The following is a 16,332-nucleotide window of genomic DNA, read 5'->3' on the forward strand; positions in this document are numbered from 1 at the left end:
AGAACCCCCCCCCCCCCCCCCCGCCAAGGATTCCAGGGTGCTCCTTGGATTGGGTGGTTATGGCACTGGTGGGCCTGCTAGTGGCTTGGCCAGGCTGTGGCCTAGATTGGCATAGGTTTAGGAATAGAGGGAGTAGGAGGAGGGGGAGTGGCTTGGGTTGGCAGGAGGGAGAATGGTTAGGAGTGAGGTTCATGGAGGGAAGAATTGCCCAGAATCTTTCTGGGCCGGGTTGAAGAAACAGGTCTAACAGGAAGGGAGGGAGAGGACGTGGATGACACAAAACATGGCATGAAACACACGGGGCTAGGGGGTGCCTGCCCTGCACTGAGAGGGAGACCCTAAGAGCTGCAAGCTGACGTGGGGGGTGGGGCGAGCAGGCTGAGGCCTCAAGAGGACCCTGGATGGCTCTTGTGCTGGGTTCTGCATTTTCCCAGGCTTCTTTTGGCAACCCTGGTGCTCCATAGCTGGGGATGGGCTGGGAGGGTACCGAGGAGAGATGGGTCCCTGCTGTGCTGCTGCTGTCATTGCTGCCGCCACCACCACCCTGGGCCCAACCTCGCACAGCACCGTTGGAGTCCTGCCCGAGTCAGCTGCCTGCCCAGCATTGTTGGTGGGGCGGTTAGGGAGAAGTGTCACCCTTGGGCTTGCCTCTCCAGCTTTGCTTGCTGGGTCCACCAGGTGGCACACATGCCCTCCCCCCCTCCCTGCTCCAGCTAGGGATTGGCCTAAGGGCTCTGTGCTGGGAGGTTGGGGCTTAGTCAGACTTGCCTTTCTTTCTGGGCCCCTCCAGTTGACTTCCACTTCCTCTGAGTCAGGTACGTCTCTTCTCTCTGGCTTCTGGGGTACCCGGGAGCTCCCTCCACCTCCAGGGCTTCAGCCCAGTGGGGGGCAGGCTGGTGGGCAGGCAGGGGCTGAGACAGGGAAACCTGAGCCCTGGGCCACGAGGTCCCGGCTGCTAATTTTAGAGAGCACATGTCACTGGAAACTCTCCCCTCCTGCCAGGAACCAGCGGCCTGGCTCTCCCAGTACTGCCATGGGCCCCTAGAACCTGTGCCCAACCCAGGAAGCAAGGTGGGCATCTCAGGTCCCCTGGAGCCTGCTCCCCTTTAAGTCCTTGTTTTTGACAGGGCTTCTGATGGCCCAGGCTCTAGGTCCTAATCTGGGAAGTGCCGGTTTCTGGGCCCTCAGTCCTGGGTGTCTTGTCAGCGAGAGCTTGCCTTGTTTACTTGCTGTTCCCTCGGGCTGCCTGAGTAGCAGGTGTCCATGAGAACCCCATGAAGGCCAGCTGGCGGGCCTGGGAATGGGCCTGGACAAAGCAGACTTTCCCACTTTCCCAGGGCTCCTGCACATACATGTCTTCCTCCAAGCTATGGCTGGCTTGGGTCCCTGCCCCAGGTGTATGGGGAGAGTTGTCTATCTGCACCCCTCAGTTTTGACCATTTGAGGGTGACTTCAGGAAATGGAGCAGCGTGTGCCCCCAACTGCTGCCTGTTTGCCTCTCATGGCTTGGCTGGCCCTGATTCTTCGTTTCTGTTCTCCTAGCCACAGAGGCCCTCAGTGTGGCAATATTATCTAACAGATGTGTTCTAGCAGCTGCCTGTAGAACATGTTTGGGATGGGGGTGGGGAGAAAAAGAGCCATTTCCAATTCTCTCAGTTGGCCTGGGAGTGGGTCCTTGGAAATTTAAAACGTATAGTCGTTCCTAGCTCAGGCCTTGGGGTCAGACAGACAGGAGTGGGGATTCTAGCCACACCCACTTCGGGCTCTTGACCTTGACCAGTTGCCTTAACCTGTTGAGCCTCAGTTTCTCCCCTGTGAAATGGGGGCGATGATCTCCCCTACCTTACATGGTAGGTGTAAGGATTTGGCTGGCTTTTTGGAAGCGCCCCCAGGCACTAACTGCTTGTTTAGGGCGAACCTGACCTTGCATTGAGGAAAATAGCACTGTTCTGGCTTCTCTGGCACCTCTAGGTCCTGACCCGGAAAGTGCTAGGTTCCAGGCCCTTAGGCTATAGCTCACCCGACTTGGGTGTCCTGTCAGGCTCCTGTTTCCTGTGCCTGCCATTTGGGGGCAGTGTTAATCATTCTGGCACAGAGGACAGCTCCTGGTCCACCTTTTCCCTCATGTTGCTAGATCCAGGCCTGCAGCGTCTCGCTTGGCTGCCCTGGCAATCCAAGAGAGCAGGTCTAGGCTGGAGGCAGGCATGGGGCGGGAGCAACCAAGAGAAATTCATGTCAGCCATTTTCCCCTTTCTTTTGCTCACTTCTTCCTTTTTGTAAACATTCACAGCCTGCTTAGACGCCTGGTGACCCTCATCTCTCAGCAGGCCACGCTGCTGGCCTCCAATGAAGCCTTTAAAAAGCAGGCAGAGAGTGCTAGTGAGGCGGCCAAGAAGTATATGGAAGAGAATGAGAAGCTGAAGGTGAGTTCTGCCTGCCTGACCCCATCATGTGACATTCTTGATGGGCCACTGTGAGCCTATCAGTGACACTGGTTATTGGGAAAGCCGAGGAATTGGGTGGAGGGGCATAGGGGCAGTTCTCAGTGGGGGCATGTACAGGAGGAGACTAGGGGGCTGGGAGCGAGAGGGGGTGCTCTTGCTGCTCTTTCACTTCTACCTGCTACATTCAGGCCAGACTCTTTCCTGGTAAAACTGGCTCCCTAATGAGCTGAGCCCTGTGCTGTGACCGGTGGGCAAGTTAACACAGAAGAGCATTGCTATCAGCTGGGGATGAGGCAGGGATGGGGTGTAGCCAATCCTAGAAGGTCTGTGAGAAGAGGTGAGGTGTGAGCCAAGCTGGGAAGGAGGCTGATGGGCTTGGATTCCGGGGCAGGATAGAGTTGGACCGGTAGGGTTGAGTTTGGGGCTCCTTGGCCAGTGTGAGCTGTGGAGCCTGGCGGGGAGGAAGGAGGAGCATTGGTCACTTGGGAGTGACTGGCAGCCATCCCCAGATGACAGCAGGTTGACTCATTGGATGGACTGGTGAGCTCTGAGGAGCTGCTGAGAAAGGAGGCAGGGCCGGGGGCCAGGGTGGGCAGGGTGTGTGCCCTGTGAGCTGCAACAGGTGGCCCTGCTGGCTCTGGCCTTTCCTGATGGCTAGGAACAAGCAGTGGCCCAGTTCCGTGCTGACATTTCCGAAGGGGCAAGTGCCCAGGCAGCTTGAGGAATCACAGCTCAGTGGGGAGGACGGTGCTGGAGTGCCTCCCTTCCTCCCCCCCCCCTCCCCGCCGCCTCCCTCTCTCTACCCCTCTCCCTCCCTCTCTCCCAAGTAACCAGGCCCTTGGCACTCTTCCTAGGAAGCTGCTGGTGGTGGAGTCAAGTTGGATGCCAAGGAGGCGAAGTTGGAGTTAGCGAACAGTGACTTGCAGGCTGAGCTGAAGAAGCTGAAGGATGAACTGGCCACCAACAAGCAAAGTGAGCATTGTCCTCAGGTGTCCCCTGGTCCCCAGAAGTCTGGAGCCTCCGCTGGTGGCTGCTACTGCTCTTGTGCCAAAGTATTAATAACAAACACGCGGGCTCGGGAGCTGGGTGTAAACAAACAAGTGACACCCTTATCATCCAGCTCAGACAGCCTGTGGGGCTCAGTGCTCTAGCGGTGCACACGGCAGCCCGCTGAGCAGGGCCTTGGGAGTCCCAGAGGCCTGAAAACTAATTCCAGAGCATCTCGCCCAGTGCCAGGCATGGTGTACGGGCATTGTTGTCACCAGGGTCTCGCGGGTAAGGAAGGAAAGAACTCAGGAGGCTAAATGAGAGCTGGTTGAGATGTTCCCCCAAACCCCACAGCAAGTTCCCAGATGCTCCCTTCCTGAAGGCCTCTCCAACATTCCTCTCCTGTCCTCAGCTTCCAGGCTGGGCTTCTGCTCCCTGCCTTTTGCTGTCACTCCCAATATTCTCAGAATGTTTGTCCCATGCCTTCAGACTTCCTGAAATCACCCCTGCCAGAAGCCACTCCGGGTATCTTCATTAAAGGGGCTGGTGGTCCTCGGTATTTTCCCACTTCCCCCAGCTTAGTTGGCCAACTTCCCCATTTGGGGGGCTCTCAGGGCAGCCCGCAGAGGAGCTTTCTTGAGAAGAGTGGTCTCCTAGACCTCACTGGGACAGATTCAGGGTCTGTATTTGATGTCAACACAAGCAGGGTTTTCTCACTAATCCCCATCTTTTTATTACTTAGAACTAGAGAAAGCTGAAAACGAGGCTCTGGCCATGCGGAAGCAGTCCGAGGGCCTGACCAAGGAGTATGACCGCCTGTTGGAGGAGCACAGGAAGATACAGGTCAGCATGCCCTGTCCTGCTCTGTTGGAAGGGAGGCCCCTCTGCACGGGGGAGGCCGCTGCTCTCCTGCTGCAGGCCCTTCAAGAGCCCCTGGCAGTAGGGGCTGCTCCCTCTCTCTCGCTCCCCCTTTCTCCGTTGCTGCTGAATCTGGGCCCAGCAGCCAGAACCCTTTCTTGGGCAGGAGGAGTGTGGTCTAGCAGATGGCAGCCACTTACTAAGGTGGTCTTGGCTGTGGGGTTGGCGTCATGCCCAGCATCAGTGTCCTTGAGAGGAGCTCTTGCCCTGTGTGATCCCCATTCCTGGCCTGGTGTCCACTCCAGTTCAGACCACTGAAGGGGCCTCATCACGTAACAGGCATACAGGGAACTCCAGGACTGGCTGCTGGCCTTTTCTCTGTAGGGGTTGCAGGGTGATGTAGGGGCAAAAAGCTGGGGCATTGTAGGCTTTCCCCAGCCCAGCAGGTGCTAGTCACTGCCATCACCTGTGCTTCCAGGCCTGGTCTGAGCCCTCAGAGTAGCTGCATCTGGAAGCTCAGATGGCCTGGAAATCGGGCATGAGGGCCAGGTAAACACTCCTAAGTTCTGACAGCTTGCCTCGGTGCTTGGCAACCCAAGTTTGGGCACCACAGTGGTCGAAGAGGGAGGGCCTAGCCCCCAGATGGGGCCAATAGCCTCAGTGTAGGGCAGACTTGCAGGCATGAACTCTAAAAGGTGTGTAGAGTTGGGAAGAGCCTGACCAGGAACTTGGAAGGGACTCAGAAAGGCCTGGAAGCTGAGCTGTGGGCATAGGGGCAGGGGCGGGGTGGGGCCCAAGAGGAGGTGTTGGTTTGGGGTCAGCTGGTGTTACGGTTGAGCCTCTTCACTAGAATGAGGCTACTCCCATCCTTGCAAGCTTTTGGGTACTGCTGAGGGTGGGGACTTTGGTCACCTGGATACCTGTCATTTGGGGAAAAGGGGTGCCATACCTGGCTTCTGGGGTGGAGGGGCTAGAGGACGAAGGGGAGGAGTGTGCCACTCCAGTGCTTTTTTATTTTTGTCCCTTTTTAGATGAAGATAGATGGTCCCACGGACAAGAAGGAGGAGTGAGGGCACCTCCTGTCCACCTGTGGCCGTGGCCTGGCCCATGTTTGCTGCTTCCTGAGGGCCAGGCCTTCTTCGGTATTTGCACTTCCTGCCCCTCACACTGCTTACAGTTTCTTGTTCTCCCAGCACTCCACTGGGGCCTGGATTTTCACCTGCTCAAGATGAAAAGGCGGGCACCTGGAACCCTTGCAGTGGGGTTTGCTTCCTGCTGGGTTGAGCCCCTTTTTGTGTTGCTCGTTCATGTTCGGGGTTCCAAGGCCCCTTTTCTCTGGTCCTGCCAGGCAGATGGAGCAGGCAGAGTAGTTTCTTTTGGCAATAAAGGTTGTTATGAAGTGTCCGTTGTGTATCTGTGTAACAGGCTGCGAGGAGGCCTCTTTCTCCCCTACCCTGGAGTGATAGCTCAGACAGAGACCCCCAGTCTTTGCCCTTCCAGGTACTTTTCTTTCAACTTAAAAGCTCTAATCCTTAAAGGCTCCCCACCCCAGGCTAGGTCCAGGCTCATGCTTGCTCTCTGCTCCCCAGGCCAGGCTCCACTTTATGGCCACTTGGGATGTGTCTGTCCTATTGGTCTCCCTGGGGGTTGGCCACTGGGCCCAGGGGAGCTAGACTCGGTAAACTGGTGGGTCCTCCCGGTGGCAGACTCGCCTGCCTCTGAGTCCTGTTCATCACATTTAGGACAGACAGAACGTGGCAGAGTGCCACTAGTCACTCCCTGCCCTCCCCGCCCTCCCAAGGTTTGCAAGATGACCTCTGAGTAATGCCGGCTGGGAGAGGAGTCTCGCCCTTGGCAGTGACCTATGACTGGCCCAGGGCAGAGCTAGGTGGAGGGGAGGGGCTCTGGATTGGTCGGGTGCAGCTCCGAGAACATGGCAGGTGTGCCAGTCTGCTTGGAGAGCTTTCTCCTCCAGCCTGCTGCCCCTCAGCACCCCCCTAGGCTGGCTTCTGTAGGTAGCCTCCATGGAGCAGGGCCTAGTATTTAGGGTCAGCCTGAGGGCGAGGGCAGGACTGGGCAAGGGACCTGGGGAGCAAGTGGGGTGGGTGTATTCTTTTGGAATTGGGGGCGTTCCCTGAAGATGGTGATACTGATAACCAGCCTTGTGCTCCCCTCCTGCCCCGGCCAGGCCTGGGCTGGTGGCTCCCTTTTCCAGTGTCTGTCTCTTCCCACTTCTCCCTGGGTGGTGCCTGCTGGGAGGGGCCCCCAGGTGACACCCTCTGGTTGCTATGCCAAGGCCAAAGGCTTGTCCTGCTTTTCCAGGAAGTGTTCCCTGACGACCATGGTCTTCTGAACTCACCCTTCAAACTTGTAGAGGCCAGAGTCCAACCAGTGTGGCTTTGGGTTCTTTCCTGGCCAGCCCCGAGCGGCCTCTGAGCCCCCTTGGCATCAGGCCCTGGGCTGGGCAAAGCAGAGGAGTCTGTGTAGCTGGGGGTCACAGACTCTTAGAGGTGGAAGGCGAGGCACCCACCTAGTCTCCAGCTGCGGTATCCAGCCCCTCTGGCTGCTCCTGAGTTATTTTCCTCCAGCAGCCTTCCTCTTAGCAGAATTGTCCCCAGCATCCCCACCTGGCTGGCCCCCTGGCTGATCCACTTCCTCCTTGTCTTTCGCTTAGATTTCCTGTCCCTGTGTCGCAAGTTCCTACCTCAGAGGGCAGCTTCCTGAGTAAATGGTGCCTGCCCACAGCTCTCCTGGCCCCAGCCAGGCAGCCCACCCTCTGTCAGGTTCTCTTTTGGTGATGTCAGTGTTTTCTGAGTCTTTGGTGGTGGTGTGGCAGGTGGCTTGGAGGCCATTTGGCAAGAGGTGACAAAGATCTGAGCCAAGGCATGGCATCCCTGTTAGGGAGTGGAGAGGGTAAGGAGTTGGTGTGAGGCTGGGGTGGAGTGGGAATGGAGTGGGCCTGAGGGCGATGATACCAGGCTCTGTCCAGCTGGTGGGGAGGAATTGCCAGGGGCCAGGGCCTGGTGTGAGGCGCCTCATCACCCCAGGAGCCAGGCTGGACATGTTGGAGGTGCCAGCACACAGGGTTCTGGAAGTTGCGGGCATGATGAGAGCTGAGGGGTTGCATCGTGAGAAGCTTTAAGAGAAGGGTGGGGCAGGGGTTGAGTCTGAAGAGCAGGTTGTCAGGCGTTCTACAGGAGCTGGCCTGTTGGGGAGGCGTCTCCTCTGCGCCAGCACAGGCTGTAGAAAGGCCTTCCCAAGCTCTGAGGACCTGCCCCCTGTCCAGGATCTTGGTGACCGTCAGAGCATGGCTGACGGTAGCATCACAGGCCAGAGCCCTCCCTGGCTGTACAGTTGGGGCTAAAGGCCCTCCTTACTAAGGGGACAATGCCTTGCTATATAAAGAGCCCAGAGAGGAACAAACTGTCTCTTTTCTCTGAGGGGCCAGGCTAACATCCAGAGTGAGCACCAGGCTCCTAAACCTTGACTTTCACCCCAGGCCTGCCTCAGTTGATGACTGGGCTGGTCCTGACATCGCCTGCCCCCCACCCCCAGCGCCCATGCCTTATCCTGCCCTCCCTCCTGTGGCACTGGATAGAGCGCCCGGCTCTCACCTAAGGCTGAAGCCTCTCGTGCTTGAGGTCCTGCCCACAAGGACCTGAATGGAGCCATTGTCTCCAGTTCTTTCCCACCCTTCTTTTAAGTTGTGCTAAAATATATGTAACCTAAAACTTCAATTTTAATCATTAAGATTACACTTCATTGGCGTCAAGGATGTCATTGTGTGTCACTGCCATCCATTCCCAGAACTTTTCATCTTGCAAAACTGAAACTGCTCCATTAAGCACTCACCCCCATCCTCCTCCTCCAGCCGCTGGCACCAAGCAGCCCACTCTCTGTCTCTCTGAATCTAACTCCTCTGGCGGCCGCCTAGCATGGAATCATACAGTGTTTGCCTTTTTTGTGTCTGACTCCTTCCATTTAGCATAATGTCCTCAAGTTCATCCATGTTGTAGTGTGTGTCAGATTTTCCTTTTATAGGCTGAATAATATTCCACCGTATGAATAGACCACATTTTGTTCATGTATTCTTCTGTTAATGGACACTTGGGTTGTTTCCAGCCCTTCTTTCTTTTTTTTGTTAATCCTCATCCGAGGATATTTTTCCACTGATTTTTAAAGAGAGTGGAAGGGAGGGGGAGAGACAGAAACATCAGCGTGAGAGAGCCACATGACCAGGGCTGCAATCGAGCTGGTAACTTGGGTATATGCCCTTGACCGGAATGGAACCCAGGATCCTTCTGTCTGTGGGCCGACACTCTGTCCACTGAGCCAAACCGGCTAAGGCTCCAGCCCTTCTTTCTTAATCCCACTTCAATCAGGCTTTTGCACACCCCCAACCCAAACTTCTCTTGTCCAGGTCTCCATGAGCTTGTCATCAAACGCAGCCAACTTTCTCAGGCCCTCGCTCCCTTTTTAAAAAAATATATTTTTACTGATTTCAGAGAGGAAGGGAGAGGGAGAGATAGAAACATTCCACTGATTTTTAAAGAGAGTGGAAGGGAGGGGGAGAGACAGAAACATCAGCGTGAGAGAGCCACATGACCAGGGCTGCAATCGAGCTGGTAACTTGGGTATATGCCCTTGACCGGAATGGAACCCAGGATCCTTCTGTCTGTGGGCCGACACTCTGTCCACTGAGCCAAACCGGCTAAGGCTCCAGCCCTTCTTTCTTAATCCCACTTCAATCAGGCTTTTGCACACCCCCAACCCAAACTTCTCTTGTCCAGGTCTCCATGAGCTTGTCATCAAACGCAGCCAACTTTCTCAGGCCCTCGCTCCCTTTTTAAAAAAATATATTTTTACTGATTTCAGAGAGGAAGGGAGAGGGAGAGATAGAAACATCAATGATGAGAGAGAATCATTGATCAGCTGCCTCCTGTATACTCCACAGTGGGGATCAAACCCTGACCGCCTGATTCATAGGCAATGCTCAACCACCTGAGCCATGCCGGTCGGGCATGCCCTCGCTCCCTTGACCATTAGCAGCATCTGACAGCCGAGCACTCTCTTTCCTGACCCCAATGGGGGGGGGGGGGTTCCTCAGACATGTTCCAGGATCAGGTCTGTACTCTTGGGGTCCATCCCACCCACTGACCAGCCCCTCCTCTGCCACCTCTGGGTGTCCCAGGGCCCCAGGGCTCAGTGCTCGGGCCGCCTCTCCCTCTGCACCCACTCCTGGCCGCCCTGGTTGAGCTCATCCAGGCTCAGGGCTTTCCGGGCTGTCTTTATGTGCTGAGAACTTCCTAAGTTCTCTCTTCAGTTCAGACTTTCCAGAGCTCCAGGCTTCTTGTCCAACCGCCGTCATAGAGGTCTCTAGTCAGATGACACCACCATCCCTTTCAAACCTCATCTCCCTGGCACAGGGCCTGGCAATGCCACCCTTCACGGTGCTCACGCTCAATTTCTTGAGGCCTTCTTGACTCCTCTCAACCCTGCATCCTGGTGGTCCACAAGCCCTGTTTCCCGCCTTTCAAACTGATCTCTGATCCACACTTCTTCCCTCCACTGCTGGTGTCCTGGTCCAGTGATCTCCACCTTCCCCCGGCTCTGCTGTAACTTCACCTCTCCACCTTGCCTGCCCCTTGCCGCCTGCATCTTGGAGAGTCATGTGTTCAGTGTGGCATTTGGGCAACCTTTGGAAAATCTACACCCGTGACTTCCCACCCACTGCCCGTGACCTCACACCCACTTGCCCTGCTTGGTGTGTGCGTCTGTCGCATACTATTATCCTTTCTCCCCAAGTGTGTCAGCTCCTTGGGGGAAAGACTTTCTGTCAGCTTCCTTTCCTGCTCTAGTCCCAGTTCCTGGAACACTGTCGGGTATGGAGACCCCCAGAACAAATACTTGCCCAAGGAAACAGCTCGAGGTGGGGAGGCCTCCCCTGTACCTCCAGTCCCACCCCCAACGCCCAGACAAGCAGAACAGGAGCCAGCTTTGGAAAATGACATGTTTTTATTGCTATGTTTGCAGTGGCTTTTAGCACAGTAAGAATGTCCCCGCTGGCCCCCCGCCCTCGCCTAGTCCCTCCCCTCCAGCTGATGTCAGGGTGTGGGGGAAGTCTTTCTAGGGTCCACTCGGCTGTCCCGGGATTAGATATGACACAGACGTGGGTTAAGTAAAGCTGCTACGTGGAAGACTTGAGACGTGAAAAGTGCATCAGCTTTAAGCTCGCAGGCGGGAGCCAAGCCTGGATCCCTTCCCTGGCTGGTGCCCACCTCAGATCCCTGCAGTCTGCCCAGCCCAGCCCTGGGGGCAGGGTGTGGTGGGTAAGCTTGAGCATGCCAGGTGAGCAGCCCCAGATTCCTGGGACAGAACACCACACCTACTCACCCCCACGACTTGTGGGCAGAGGGGTAGCGGGACACCCTCGAGGCCCCTACTGTGCACTTTTCCACCTCAGCCTGGGGCCGGGGACCGCACATGCATACCCACACGACAGACTCGCACAGCTTGAAGCTCTTGTTTTGCCTATGAAAATTAGATCTATAAATTCACACTCCTTGGCTGGGGCAGAGGAATTAAGGAGGGGCTGAAAGGACAGGGAGTGGCAAGGAGAGGGACCTCGGGGCTGTTTTCTCTTTAGAAATATACAAGCAGAAATCTCTCTCCTCAAGTTTTTATAAAATGTGCAAAATACAAGCCTCATTTGCCCACAGGCACAGTGTACACCTGGTTTTCCCCTTTGCTAAGAGATAGAGATCTATATGTGCCCTACATACTCACGCACACATGCACTCATACACAAGCTCACACAATTGATATTGGTGGCAATTGGCGCAGGAACCAGAAGGTCCCATTGCTGGCTGGCTCTCTAAGCTTCTAGATTAGGGATGGGAGAGGGGTCTAGCCCAGTTGAAATACTCACTGTGGTTCCGCTGTCCCTCTCTCTCCTCCCTCCCCTTTCCCGTTCTGTTCCCTAAGCTGCCACTGCTGCCTCTGGAGTGAGGAGCCACCCACGGGTGTGTTGGGCAGAGCCTGGACAGGCAGCAGGCACTAGGGGGAGGGCAGGCAGCAGGGCCTGGGAAGCAGCGTGGGCACCAGCTTGGTTGGTGGGGGGAGGCATCTATTTTTGGTGGGTTGTGGTATTTTTGGCATTTTATTAAAAATGGAAAAAGTTATTTTAGTTACAAGCACTCATGGTGCTTCCTCCCCTCCCCCCCAGGCAGACCCCAGAAGTGTCAGGGAAAGGCAAGCCCCCTGGAGGGGTTGGAGGCGCTAAAGCAGGGGCTGCTATGGCTACAAGAGGGAGAGCTGGCACTGGGAGCCGGCCCTGTCACATGACGCTCTCTACCACCACCACCTTGCTGCTCTCAGCCACTGGGGTCAGGGTGGTCAGGCCCCTGACCTCCAAGTCCTGAGCTCTGTACTCCAAGTGGTGGAGGCCCCAGACAGGCTGCGTCAGGTGCTGCCAGCGCTGCAGGAGAAAGGGACATCGTGAGCCCCTGGGGAGGGGCACCTGCTTGTCCTTGGCCTCTTTCCACCACCACCACCTGCCACCAACTCGGCCCACGGCTGCTCCTCCCGAGACACCGACCAGGCACTACTCCCTGCACCAGGGAGACAGGGTTATGTGGCTGAGAACGGAAGCTAGGGACAGGCTGCCTCCCCTTGCCACGACCCTGATAGCCAGTGTCCCTTTTGTCCAGCTGGCCCAGAGGCTTCTGGTACAGTGACCCATCCTGGGGGTCGGGGGTACAGACAATCTGGAGGTAAGGCTTTGACTAAAACAGAAGGGAGGGGCATTGTTGAAGAACTGACCTCAGCCATGGTCCCCTTGGCCGTGAGGAGGCGGCCCAGCACGTGGAGGGGCACACACAGCATGGAGGAGAGCGCCAGGCCCCAACCCATGGCCTCGCCCCACCATGGGTACACGTAGGTGTTGTTGTAGACCAGTGGCTTGAAGTACACAGCATTGAAGATAAAGATGCCCTGTGGAGAGAATCTGCAATTAGCCAGTGGCCCGAGGTGCCCTGTCCCATCCAGTCCAGCCTTCCTGGCCCTTACCATGCAGACCAGTGGGGTGAAGAAGGACCAGCACCATTTCATCCAGGGGCAAGGCCGGTACCCAATCATGCAGGCCACGTCATCCATGAAGCGGTCAGCTCCTGGGGTGGGGTGAAGGGACGGCTAGAACTGTAGACCCACCACGCCTGCTCCATGCCACAGCCCCTCTTGCCCCTCAGCCCAGACCTACCGTATACCCAGGCGACCACCACGCACTCCCAGAAGGCCTGCCAGAGCAGGGTCATGCCACTGGCCGAGTAGTAGTCAAACAGCTGGAAGACGTACATCCCGCCCTAGGGATAGAGCCAGGTCAGGGCAGGTGGCAGATGGCAGCCAGGGGCCAGAGGCAGCCCTTACCCTGCCCCACTCACATCAGTCACCATGGAGAGGTCGATGACAAAGCAGAGAGCGCAGCAGAGGGCCACAGAGATCTCCCTTTGGAAACGGAAGTAGTAGGAGGGCGGGAGGAGGTCCAGCAGGCCTGTGATGAAGCCTTCTACACCTACAAACTGTGGCCAGGTGCTCAGGCCATGGCCCTTGCCCACCTGCCAGCCCCTCCCCTCCCACCCCCTCTATCCTGTCCCCCCTGCAAACCTGGCTGTCAAGGCCCAGCAGCAGCAGCATGAAGAAGAACAGGGCAGCCCAGAGCGGGGCCACGGGCATCAGCGTGACGGCCCGGGGGTAAGCGATGAAGGCCAGGCCAGGCCCTAAGAGGGAAAGAGGCAGGATGTGAATACCTGTGGCTATGCCCACTTCCTGTCCCCCACCCCTGCTTCATGGTACCAGGACTGCAAACACCAGGGCCCCTGGCCAAAGGCCTTTCCCTTCATGGCAAGGCACTGCTGAACGGCTTGAGCCTGCTGTGGGTGTGCCACCCAGGGGCTGGAAGGCTCCTGCGGGCCCTTGGCAGACCGCCTATAGGAGGAGGGTATCTGGTTTGGGCTTCTGGTTACCTTTGACCTTGGAAAGGCCTTCCTTCCCCTCTGCAACATTGGCAAATATGAGAGCATACCCAGAGGCCCCCGGGGATGGATGGCCTGGAGCTCAAAGCTCCAGGTGGCCAGGCCCACTAAGCTGGCTGGAACAGCTGTGCCTTGCAATTGCTCATCCAGGCCTGCCTCTGGCCTAGAGCAATGTGACAACGTTGAGTTGATTTTTTAATTTTCTCAGAATGTAGATTTGTATGTGCGTTCATGCACACGGTAGGTATGTTAGGACAGCAGCCTCTGTTCCAGAGGCCAGGCTGGGGCCCAGGCTCTTTACCTGACTCTGCCACCTTGGAGATGTGCACGCCCTGCTCTGCAGCCATGAAGCCCAGGATGGAGAAGACCACGAAGCCAGCGAAGAAGCTGGTCCCGCTGTTGATGAGTGCAAGGATGATGGCGTCCCTGGGGACACAGGGGACCACAGGAGCTGGTTAGGCTGCCTGCTTGCTGCCCATGGGCAGGCAGGGCAGGGGAGCGGGGCAGAGGTCCTTACTTGTAGCAGTTGTTGTTGAAACGATTGTAGCTGCCGAGGGCTGTGAGGGCCCCTAGGCCAATGGCATAAGAGAAGAAAATCTGGGTCCCAGCATCTATCCATACCTAGACACGGGCCAGGGTAGAGTAGGTGTGAGGGGCCCTGTTGGGCTGGCCCCCTGGTCTCCCTCCCACTACCTCTGCCTCACCTGAGGGGACCCCAGCTTCGACCAGTCAGGCTTGAGATAGTAGATGATGCCATCCAAGGCGCCAGGCAACAGCACTCCACGTACCAGCAGCACCACGAGGACCACGTAGGGGAACGTAGCGGTGAAGTACACGATCTGGGGGGCCATGCTGTTCAGAGGGGCCCGGCAGCACCCACCTCCCCCTTAGAGGCCCCCGGCCTGAGCAGCCTGAGCAGGGCAGGCCACGGTCCCCCACCACTGGACAGTGTGTTCAGAGGTAAGGAACGAGCCAGCCAGCAGCCCCCCCTTAGACTCCCCAGAGCCATGGCTCCTTCCAAAGGAAGCCAGGTGCTTGGCTGGGCGTTAGCAGCCCCATGGCAAGCGCAGGTCGGCTGCAGAGGGAGGGGAGAGGCAGGGCCCTCCCCGGGCAGAGAGTGGGACAGCAGCCTGGAGGCAGGTCCAGGTCATCCTCTGCAGAGAGGCGGGGTCCTCGGGAGCTGGGATTAGAAGTGGGCCAGCCAGAGACGGGCAAGAGTGAGACGGACGGCAAAAGCCTCTGCCTTCCATCCAAGTGGGACCGCCAGCTCGGGAAGCGGCTGCTCTTCAGACCCTGCTGGGGAACGAGCCAGCCCTCCAGGGACCTGGCCATGTCCCACAGCCCTCGGCACACTGTCTTATTATGCGCCTGTTCACACATTTGTCTCCCGAACCTGACAGCGAGCTTCTGGGGAAGGCATGTGTCTAGACTCGACCCTGGGCCAGACAGGCAGGCAAGAGAGCCATACAGCAGGTCCACCCAGACTGTCCAAACAGACTCAGGTGTTGAGTGAGGAATGGAGAGGAACGAGGAAGGAGGGAGGGGCCGGGGATGCCCAACACAGGGGAAGGGCAGCTGCTGCCTGGGCTTCTCCCCCTCAAGGGAGAAGGCTGCTAGACCTGGATTTGGAGGGTAGGGAGGACTACCCAGCCATGGGGTGGGGATCACGTGGCCTGGCTTGAAGTACCTGCCCCCTCCTCAGGCCTAGGCCCTGGCCCCGTCACCTGTTGCAACAGTGGTTCCTGGCAGAGGACCCCCCCCCTAGGCAGTGCTGCCCCCCAGCCCTGCCATCACCCCCAGCCCTGCCCGCCTCCAGCTGTACCTTTCCTGTTGACTTGACCCCCTTCCAGACACAGAAGTAGACCAGCACCCAGCAGGCCAGCAGACACAAGGTCACCTCCCAGTTGAGGGCACCTGGCACCTCCAGTCCCCTGGAGATCCGCAAGACTTTGTTCCTGGGGAGGGAGGGCCCACGAGGGCGTGTGAGCAGAGGGCAGAGCCACTGGGAGCTGTCCCAGGGCTGGTGCTCCCGCTCCTGCAGCCCCGGTGTCCAGCTGGTCCCTCCTGAGCACCCGGGCGAGGCCCGGGCCCAAGCCTGTCACCTGGAGGCCACGCAGTGTGTGTGCCTGGAGCCCGGGAGCCCCTGGACAGCGGTGGGGGGGCTCGTGGCTACCCTAGCACACAGGGCGGTCGTTCCCCTTCCCCTGGTCAGGCACCGCGGAGTGACAGCACCCGGAGTGAGAAACGGTGCTGAAAAAACCAGGCCCATCCCTCCCGGCTCCCCCAGGGACTGGCCTGGGGGTCCCCCGGGGGCAGGCAGGGCCCAGGAGTGACTCCTGCCGGGAATCCCCCCGGGACTGGGTCCCACCCAACCCACGCAGACTCGGCGTGCGGAGCCCAGAGAGAGGCCCGGGCTGGGCCTGGTCCAGAGGCACCTGACTTACTCCCAGAACTCGATGACAGGGGACCGGCGGTCAGCAAGCTGGTCACATGTGAGGTTGGCCAGGCTGGCATTGGCACAGTCTTCGTGGTGGAAGATCTCCACACAGTCGGGAGTGTTCCAGGTATGGCCGCACGTGGCCCAGGGCAGCGTGGTGGTGAAGGACTTCACCAGGTAGTAGAAGCCCCAGGCCAGCACCATGATGTAGTAGGTGTTGCAATAGAAGACGATCACCATGGAGGCGTAGCCCAGGCCTAGGAGGAGGGCAGTTTCTGTGCAGGCTTCCCACCACCCCATAACATCCTGCTCCCTGCATCCACCGTCCACCCCCTCCCCACCTTCCATCCCATTACGTCTTTCTCTGTCGTGCTCCAGACAGAGCCCCGTGGACTATCCCTTGCGTAAGAGTCCCAGTGCTGGGCTAACTCCCCAGTCTGTCCCTGGCCCCAAAGCCCCTGCTCCTGGCCTCACCTGCATCCTCCCCAGACCTCCGCTCCTGCCCCATCTGAGCATTAAGTCCTATTGATTGCCTAGCCTCACACACCTGCCTCTTCTCTTGGGCCTCACTATCTCC

General features: G+C 57.8%; 2 protein-coding genes across 2 annotated transcripts in view; one reads left to right on the plus strand and one right to left on the minus strand.

Annotated features, from left to right (window-relative positions):
* Positions 1-5,693, plus strand: part of BCAP31 (B-cell receptor-associated protein 31) — a 24,336-nt gene extending 18,643 nt beyond the window's left edge. The window contains exons 5-8 of the mRNA XM_005886146.2: positions 2,291-2,423; positions 3,299-3,416; positions 4,174-4,274; positions 5,321-5,693. Of these exons, the coding sequence (XP_005886208.1) occupies positions 2,291-2,423; positions 3,299-3,416; positions 4,174-4,274; positions 5,321-5,359 (391 nt within the window). The 3' untranslated portion in view covers positions 5,360-5,693. The remainder of the gene's footprint in view (positions 1-2,290; positions 2,424-3,298; positions 3,417-4,173; positions 4,275-5,320) is intronic.
* Positions 5,694-10,285: 4,592 nt separating this feature from the next.
* SLC6A8 (solute carrier family 6 (neurotransmitter transporter), member 8) overlaps positions 10,286-16,332 on the minus strand; it is a 7,057-nt gene continuing 1,010 nt past the window's right edge. Inside the window, exons 2-12 of the mRNA XM_005886148.2 lie at positions 15,763-16,012; positions 15,141-15,273; positions 14,023-14,157; positions 13,836-13,939; positions 13,620-13,744; positions 12,951-13,063; positions 12,728-12,865; positions 12,547-12,649; positions 12,357-12,457; positions 12,111-12,281; positions 10,286-11,766 (exon numbers count right to left, since the gene is read on the minus strand). Of these exons, the coding sequence (XP_005886210.1) occupies positions 11,626-11,766; positions 12,111-12,281; positions 12,357-12,457; positions 12,547-12,649; positions 12,728-12,865; positions 12,951-13,063; positions 13,620-13,744; positions 13,836-13,939; positions 14,023-14,157; positions 15,141-15,273; positions 15,763-16,012 (1,514 nt within the window). The 3' untranslated portion in view covers positions 10,286-11,625. The remainder of the gene's footprint in view (positions 11,767-12,110; positions 12,282-12,356; positions 12,458-12,546; positions 12,650-12,727; positions 12,866-12,950; positions 13,064-13,619; positions 13,745-13,835; positions 13,940-14,022; positions 14,158-15,140; positions 15,274-15,762; positions 16,013-16,332) is intronic.

The sequence above is a fragment of the Myotis brandtii genome, unplaced genomic scaffold (assembly GCF_000412655.1).
Source record: "Myotis brandtii unplaced genomic scaffold, ASM41265v1 scaffold959, whole genome shotgun sequence".
Taxonomy (NCBI): domain Eukaryota; kingdom Metazoa; phylum Chordata; class Mammalia; order Chiroptera; family Vespertilionidae; genus Myotis; species Myotis brandtii.